This window comes from Girardinichthys multiradiatus, chromosome 9 (assembly GCF_021462225.1).
Source record: "Girardinichthys multiradiatus isolate DD_20200921_A chromosome 9, DD_fGirMul_XY1, whole genome shotgun sequence".
Classification (NCBI taxonomy): Eukaryota; Metazoa; Chordata; class Actinopteri; order Cyprinodontiformes; family Goodeidae; genus Girardinichthys; species Girardinichthys multiradiatus.
The window spans coordinates 33,188,131-33,196,918 of NC_061802.1; the positions used below are offsets into that span (position 1 = coordinate 33,188,131).

Here is an 8,788-nt window from a genome sequence, read left to right on the forward strand (position 1 = left end):
CTAGGTGCAACTTGGTGGCTTTGAAACACATTCATCAGGAGTACAGTTATCTTAGACCTGATGGTTAAAGAAGATTAATTACAATAATCAGTTATGTTTAATTTTGTTTTTGCAAATAGTTTTGCATAGAATAAACTTGTATGATCTCAAAAATCAGAATTTATAACAACCATGCTAAGTTGGTGCTAACAATTTGTTTTATGAGGCACCAACTGTGGTTCCTCTGGTTCTCTCCAACAGTGGCTGATTCTGGTAGTGATTGATAAAGGAGTCAATATAAATTAATGTCACTGATTCTCAGACAGTGGAATTCCTAAAGACATTCTTACTTTGACTTAAAATAATTGGAGCTTTGATTATTTAAATACTGTACATGTATTTCCATTTCCCAACGACTGTTTTTTTGGCAGAAACAAAATCAAGTTGGTTCATAACAGATCCACTGCTATAAACTGACAATTCTAAAATCTATAATTCTTGAACTGAAAAATAGTTTTTTCAAGTTTAAAGCACATTAATGAAACATTTATTGTGGTTATAACTTCAAAAATTATGGTAAAGCCCTTCCTTATGCATTAACACACATTCTTCTCAAGGAGGGAGTGTTGCCTTGTTTTTCCTAGTAAATAGAATGGCATACACATCAAATTTTGAATGCATGCATTTATTGCTTTTGAAATATTAAACAGCACAGACTTAGAGCAGATCAAGGTACAGAATCTAATAGTATTTGGATAATCTTTCAACACACTAGAATCTACAATCATACTAGGACTAGGGTCATTTCATAAAAGTGTTATGACTCATTTACTAAAATCTTGCAGAAAGAATCTCAAATCAATGTCGTACGTTTTCAAACTCCAAACATATGCAATGTTAACAGTATGTTGTTTTTCTATTTGTTCTATTTAAAGCAAGTGGTTGTTCAGGCCTGGCAGTATTATCAGTGTGGATTAATGTGATCACTTGAGACAGGTTTCTGTCTCAGGTATGAATCTATTTAAAGAGCAAAACTAAACACGATTCAATTAGCTAATTCGCCTGTGCATTAGTTCTTGCTGAGAGTCTTTTTCATTGTTGAGGTGATCCAATCAATGTAGTCAGGTATCTTTGTATATGCAACCACTGGAAGGTCATTTGGGTGCTGGATCATAAAGGACACCACTCCATAAGCAGTGCAACATCCACATACCAGTGGACCTCCAGATTCCCCCTAAAAGAATATAGATAGATCATTTGAGTAAAAAGGAAATCTTATAATTTTCGTAAAATTAGTCAGTTTGCTTCAAGTTATAAAAAAAAATTACATACCTGACCTGGTCTAGACGTTCCCTTTGAACAGTCTAAGTTATATTTAGCACACTGCTCATTGTCAGTCAATGTGACATTCATTTCCATGAGTTTGGGAGAGATCGCTCCATATGGATCTGTTTGACCCCAGCCGGAGACAATGCATGTTTTGGGCAGAGTCCCATCATCATGGCTTGCCAGAGCAATGGGTTTCACATTGTTGTTCAACACCACCTTGGAGCTCAGCTATACAATGATGAGATATATGAAATATAAATACAAAGGCAAAACTCAGATTAAACTATCCATAGTTCCTGCAAATTATTTACTAAGATAAGTGTGGCAGGACCTCCGCACTTTGTGCAGAAGGAAAAAAAAAACCCCCAAAAAAAGACATAAAAACAAAAAATATCTGTTTCTTTTTACCTTAAGAAGCATTAAATCATTCGATTTGACACTATTGTTATAGTTTTCATGAGGAATTGCTTTTTCCACAGTTCGCTCCTGAACTTTGTCATTATTATGTAAAAACTTTGTATTATCAACTCCAAGGAAAACTGTATAATTACTGTAATGAAATAGCATAATAATAAAAATGCAAGGCATTAAAGTTGTTTCTGCAAAAGCAATAATTGTATGTTATGCAAAAATACACAAAAAACCTTGCTAATAATTAAAAATGAGAATTTTAAACAGACATGGATTGGCAGTGGGCAGAGGTCATCACGAAATCCTCATTCAGAAGGAATCCATCACAGTATTTCTATTCATTGTTCCCCAAGCGCTTCTCTATGAATGCCATGTACGACCTGCTGTGTTGCACAGCCTCATGCCCTCCGATTATTTTTCCTGTTTGACCTGGGGGGGATTAGAGACTAAAGACTATCTGGAATATAAACACATTTATTCAAACTGAACATATATTATTACTAATGCAATGACATTGAATAATCTGAAGTTGTATAAAAACAACTCTACGACATATCTAAGATTTGTGCTTCATTTTCTGCATAAACTTAAATTTTAGTAGTTGTATATAAAACTCAAACAAACCTGATAGAGCCATCTCTAATAAGCAGTTTGGGTGTTTGAAGCTACAAGAATGAGCTATGTGTGTGTACTCAGCATGTTTTATTCTGTAATGTAATATTTTGATATCCTATATATGCTGTTGTGTCTCAAATCATTATTTTACATAGCTTCTTGTCTTCAATGTAACAAGGAAACTTTCAAAAACGGCAAATTAGTTTTTGTTTGATGTATGAATGCTTGAAGCATTTTCTTACCTTCACCATGAAGAGTCAGCAGGGTCATCAGCACTGGCAGTTTGCTATGGAAGAACATGATGTGATCACAGCCCAGTTGAGCAACGGGGCTGCGCAGCAGAGGCACAAATTAAGTTCAAAACTTCAAGTTTCCCAGATTTTAAACAGAAAAGGCAGTGTCTAATTTACATATGCAAATGATGTAACTTGGAGACACGTTCAGAAAGAGCCTCACAGAAATTCTGATTATTATCAAAATAGTTGATGTTCAGTGAGATTATTAGTGGTATGTATTTTGCCTACAAATGCACATTAAATATTAGCGCTGAATAAGCTGAACACAGGTGCAAATAAAATAAAGAAATGTCTACTTTTAAATGTAACTAAACTAACAACCTTGAAAACAATTTTGAAAAGTAGCATTTGACATTTTTGGCTTTCATTAGCTACTTTGTAAAGGCCTTAACAAAGCATTAGTCAGAATATGTTTACTAGAGATAACTTACCCCAAATAGCTGTTTTTGTAGTGTAACACAATTCTACAGTAATTCACAGCAGATACACAGAGAGATGGATGGATATGAACTGGATCTGTGTGTCCTTAAAAGTGCCTTAAAGTAACACTTGTTATGAATTGGCTTTACATAAATAAACATAATTGAACTAAAATAATGATTAAATAACTCTGACTGCTGTGACAGTGTTCTTAACATGTACACTTACACTGACTGAAAATCATATCTGTGGGGCTGCTAGGGCTTTATTTGCTTGCACTGAATGTTGCTTTTCATATTGTACAGTTAAGTCTCATTTCGCCTTTACTTGTATAAAAAGTGCTTCATGACTGAATTACTGACTAAGAAGTTGTTTCCTACTTAAGCCTTTGTATGATACGTTTTGTCCAGCATATTGGACGTATGAACAATAGTATAACAATACTAATACTACTGCTACTACTACTACTACTACTACTACTAAAAATAATAATAATGATAATAATAATAATAACAAACTTCTGTAAGGCTGCAAGGTGGGGCCGTTAGTAGCACTGTTGCCTTGTAGCTAAAAGGTCCTGAGTTTGACTCCCGGCAGGGAGGGCTCTCTGCATGGAATATGCATGTTCTCCCCCATGCATTCCTGCTTTTTCTACAGGTACTGCGGCCTCCTCCCACAGTCCAAAAACATAACTGTTAATAGGTTAATTGGTCTCTCTAAACTGCCCTTAGGTGTCAATGCGTGTGTGCATGGTTGTTTGTCATGTGTGTCTCTGTTGCCCTGTGATGGACTGGCGAACTGTCCAAGGTGTACCTCTCACCAGTAGAGTGCTGGAGATAGGCACCAGCTCCCCCATGACCCTAGATGGACTTCTGTAGCAGACTGGTGACCTGTCCAGGGTGTACCCTTAACTCTAGCCTTTATAAGCCATGCAAGTATTAGCCAGGTATGATGGATGGATGGATGGATGGATGGATGGATGGATGGATGGCTGGATGGATGGATGGATGGATGGATGGAAGTTGGGTCCTAATAAATTGCCACAGAAACCACTGGAGCAAGACTTTAAAAGTTGTATGTTGCTCAAGTTAGAGATGGTCTGCATTCCATGTCTCTGTGTTTAACCTTAACTTCATTTATACTAGTATTTCTGATTAACAAAAAAGTGCATCTCAACGAACAATGGTAAAACATTTATCACAATTTCTTTAAATGATAATGAATTTGGAATTGAAAGCAGGATTTTGTGATACATGGCGCTTCCTCTTATAAGTGATACAATGAATTATTTGCTCTGCTCCTAGGAACCTATAAAACATGGTACACGTACAGTAATCACTGACTGGTTCAATAATGTGAAAATATTTTGGTTATAAATCTGACACCCAGACGTCCACCAAACATATCAGTTACTCATTGCTACACAGTCTTCAAATGGAGACAGCTTTGTGTTTAGATCATGCTAAAAAGAGAAGCATACACACCAACAAACAGAGAGCATGTTTATTTTTGTTTGCTCATGATACAGCACAAATGTAGAAGCACAAGCCATAACATGAGTGAGTCTGGTAGTATTATAGGTATTTATTCAACTTGAAATCTTCTCAGTTAGTTGCCAAATAAAAAGTGAAATCAAATGAAATATTTTAGCAAATTCTCAGCTTCTTTTTGTTTCAAGGGCTGTTTTTATAGTTGTGGTGATCCAGCCCTTGTAGTCAGGTATTCTGGCATACCTATACAATGGGGGCTCATTTGAATCTGGCAGGAACATGGATGCCACCACTCCATAAGCTGTCCCAAATTCACAAACCAGTGGACCTCCAGAGTCCCCCTGAAAGAGCATATAACAAATGCAGTGGTCAGTTACATTAAATCGTTCTGAAACCATGGATAAAGTGTGTTCCCCTCTTTATACTTATAGAAAATAAATACATACATGACTCGGTCCAGTCATTCCTTCTGAACAGTACGAGTTTTGCATTCTACACTTCTCATTTTCAATCAATGTTATATTGATTTCCATTAGTTTGGGGGACAAATTTCCATTGGATGCTTCTACTCGACCCCAGCCGGAGACGAAACATGATTTCGGCAGAGCCTTGTCCGACCTGGTTGCCAGATTGATGGCTTTCACATTCCCATTCAACTTTGCCTTGGAGCTCAGCTTTAAGAATATTGTGGGAAAATGAAATATAAATACAATTAGGAATTGTTTTTTGTGGTTATTGTTGTTCAGTATGTAGCATGGTAACATATCAAATAATTCATTTCTTATTTAGATCAAGACCTCTGCAAAGGACACCATGAAAAATAAATGGGTGATAGTAAATACATAAATACATATATTGTTACCTTAAGGAGCATGACATCATTCATATATGTTTTACTGTCGTAAGATATATGCGGAAATGCTTGTTCCACAGTTATGCGCTGCACTTCATCAGTCATATGATGCATGTTGTGAAGCCCAAGATAAACCATGTAATACCTGTAATGGAATGGAAAAAATATAGAAAAATATGCTTTTGTATCATATACCAATTAAATACCGATTCTTCTCATTTAATAAAAATGAGTGCTTTAAACTCACTTGGCTTGACAATGGGCAGCAGTCATCACAAAGTCTTCACTCAGTAGGAATCCACCACAGTATTTTTTTTCACCATTTGACATGTGTCTCTCAACAAGCACCATGTATGGCCTGCTGTGTGGCACAGCCTCATGCCCTCCAATAATTCTTCCTGGATAAACTGGGGAAAATCTAAAGGTAAGTATTCAAAATCATGCTTTTCTTCCACTGTGAGGTGTGCACTTCCTCCATTAAACACAATCCATTCTAGAATGCATTTCTGGGTCTTCTCTATAAAGCAGGTCGAGGCCAGTCATGATAAAAAGAAAACATAATACATCCCTTTTGATATTAAAGGTTTTAAATACTCCTTTGTGTCAGGATCTGTGCTTTGTCTTTTTGTTGGGTGCTGTTACTGTGCTTAGCCCCTAGATGGCGTGGAAGTTGGAGGAGAGGTGACAGGTGTTCATCATTCCCTTGATTACCTGCTGAGGAGTATATAAGGAGGAGGCTGCCAGCAGGTCACTGCCATAGTGTTGCCCTTAGTTGTATAGCTCAAGCCACATTACCTTGTCTTGTTCCTTACCTTGACTTTTAGTAATTTGTATTTGTTACCTTGCAGGATTACCAGAACCTGACCTTGTCTTTTTGTGTGGAACTCTACCTGGATTTACCACTTATGGAAAGCAGTTATCAAGCTCCATGAACAAAGACTCAAACCTCTTGGACCTCACTGGTTGGCAGCCTCCTGTATTCTTTGCTCCTTGTATACCATTCAAGAACCCTGTCCACCCTCCTCCTTCCACTGTATCTACTTCTGAAAACCCTGGACCATCTTATCATCCTGGCACACCATTATCCACCATCATCTGTCTCACGGGTAAACAACTATTTGGTCTCTCCACTCCCCACCCTCTGGCAGATCATTCCATCAACCCAGTAAGGCAGAATTATTCTTTAGTTTTGACCCTGAGTATTCCCTGGTTACCATCCTGTTTATTTTTACAGTTGGTTTCCCGGTTCCAGTTTCCCTGCCCACATCACTACACTGTAAATAAACACTTTACCGTAAAACTCCATCTCCTGAATTGCTTTCTGCATATGGGTCAAATCCGTTAAAAACCATTATGACACTTTGTTTAGAGCCTTTATGGAATTAACTTTTTTTTCCAATTTTGGTTTTATATTTGTTGACTACAAATGTTGGAATATTTGATTTGCAGCTTTTTTTAAACCAAGTTTCATCTAAACATTTTTAGAATCATGTAAACACCAGTTCATTTACATCTTACACGTTAATTGAAACACTTACAGCAAATTTTACAAATTTAGCTTTTTCTGCTTGAATGACCATGAAGAATGACCTTACCTGTGCCACAAGAAATCAGCACAACCAACAGTACTGCCACATTGCTGTTGATGAACATGATGGGATCACAGTTCAGTGGAGCTACAGTGCTGAAGACCTGAGGTAAATCTCACTGGCAAGTTCAAGCCTTCAGTCCTTCCTCTTTAAAGAAAGAGAGACCTGCCTTCATTGCATATGCAAATTATGTAGCTATCAATGACAATCTTAAACAGGAAAGTAACGTAACAGCCTTGAAGAATGACTTGTTAGCTTAAAGCGGGAAATTGTCTTTTAAAATCTACATTGCTGTGAAGAAATACTTCCACTTAATGATTTCTTTTATTTTGTGCAGTTCAAGTTTAAAAGAATACTTTAATCATTAATTCAATTAAATTTAGTTTATTTATATAGTGTCAATTCACAACATATGTTATCTCAAGGCACTTTACAAAGTCAATTAATTCGAATCATATATAAACCTCCAGCAGAACCAGGATCAGTGTGAGCAGCCATCTGCCAAAACTGACTGGGGGTTTGAGAGAACAAAACACAGAAGCACTGAAGTACTTTCTACGTGAAAGAAAAGTAAAATGTTAAAGGCAGTAGTAGCTCCTTTTGTGGCTTCATCCAGGAGAGAAAGATAGCTAAGCAGATAAACAGTCAGTTTTCAAGTCTAGAGTATGAAAGAGTCCACAAAGTTTATCACAGTAAAAGCTCAGTATGTGGCTATCTCTAGGAGAGAGACAGGGTTAAACAATGAAAGACAGGGTCAAGTGTATCATCTGTAGAAGGAGAACATGTTTTTGCAGCAGTAGCTCAGCTGACTTCCCCCTCCAGCAAGGTGTCACAGCTAAACACAGAGCCAGGCCAGATGTAGTAACAGAGAGAGAACATAAAGTTGAAAGCTGAAATGACAGCAAATAATACAAAATTGGTAGTATGAGAGAATGTAGCAGAGTAAGGGAATGTGGTTCATGTGTCCTCCAGCAGTCTAAGCCTATAGCAACATAACTACTGAGATAGGTCAGGATAATCTAAGCCACTTTAACTATAAGTTTTATCAAAAATAAATGTTTTAAGCCTATTCTTAAAAGTAGACAGCCTGATCACTAAAAGATCTGCCTCCCAGTCTACTTTTAGAAACTCTAGGAACCACCAGTAAACCTGCAGTCTGAGAGCAAAGTGCTCTGTTAGGAACATATGGAACAATCAGATTCCTGAAGTATGATGGAGCTAAATAATTAAGAGCTTTAAATGTGAGAAAGAGAATTTGAAATTCTATTCTGGATTTAACAGGGAACCAATGAAGGGAAGCTAAAATAGGAGAAATATCTCTTTTTAACTGTCATCAGAACACTTGCTGCAGCATTTTGGATCAATTGAAGGTTTTTTACTGTATTTTGTGGACATTCTGATAGTAAAGAATTATAATAGTTCAGTCTTGAAGTAACAAATACATGGACTAGTTTTTCAGCTTCACTCCTGAGCAGGATATTTTTAATTTTGGCAATATTCCAGAGGTGAAAGAAATCCTAGAAACCTGTTTAATATGAGATTTAAATTATATCCTGGTCAAAACTAACACCAAGGTTTTTTACTTAGTCAATCAATTTAATGCTGTCCACATTATTTGATTGACTAAGGAGTTTCTTTTTCAAAGACTCCAAAGATGATGATATCTGTCTAGTCTGAATTTAGAGGCAGAAAATGTAAAGTCATCCAAGTGTTTATGTCTGGATTCATCAGGATTTATGCCTAAATAAAGGTATCAGCATCACAGTGGAAATTTATCCCATGCTGCTTGGAAATTTTATAGTAAAG

At 36.7% G+C, this 8,788-nt stretch overlaps 1 protein-coding gene and 1 pseudogene across 1 annotated transcript; both read right to left on the reverse strand.

Moving 5' to 3' along the window:
• Positions 1–695: 695 nt before the first annotated feature.
• Positions 696–2,634, reverse strand: LOC124874417 (annotated as a pseudogene).
• A 1,905-nt stretch (positions 2,635–4,539) lies between these two features.
• On the reverse strand, positions 4,540–7,124 carry si:ch211-212d10.1 (granzyme B). Its single transcript, XM_047375502.1, has 5 exons — positions 6,989–7,124; positions 5,641–5,800; positions 5,403–5,538; positions 4,987–5,214; positions 4,540–4,881 (listed from the first exon to the last, which is right to left on the reverse strand). Exons 1-5 carry the CDS (start codon positions 7,044–7,046, stop codon positions 4,708–4,710), a joined length of 756 nt encoding a protein of 251 aa, XP_047231458.1. The 5' UTR covers positions 7,047–7,124; the 3' UTR covers positions 4,540–4,707.
• Between the last annotated feature and the right edge of the window lie 1,664 nt (positions 7,125–8,788).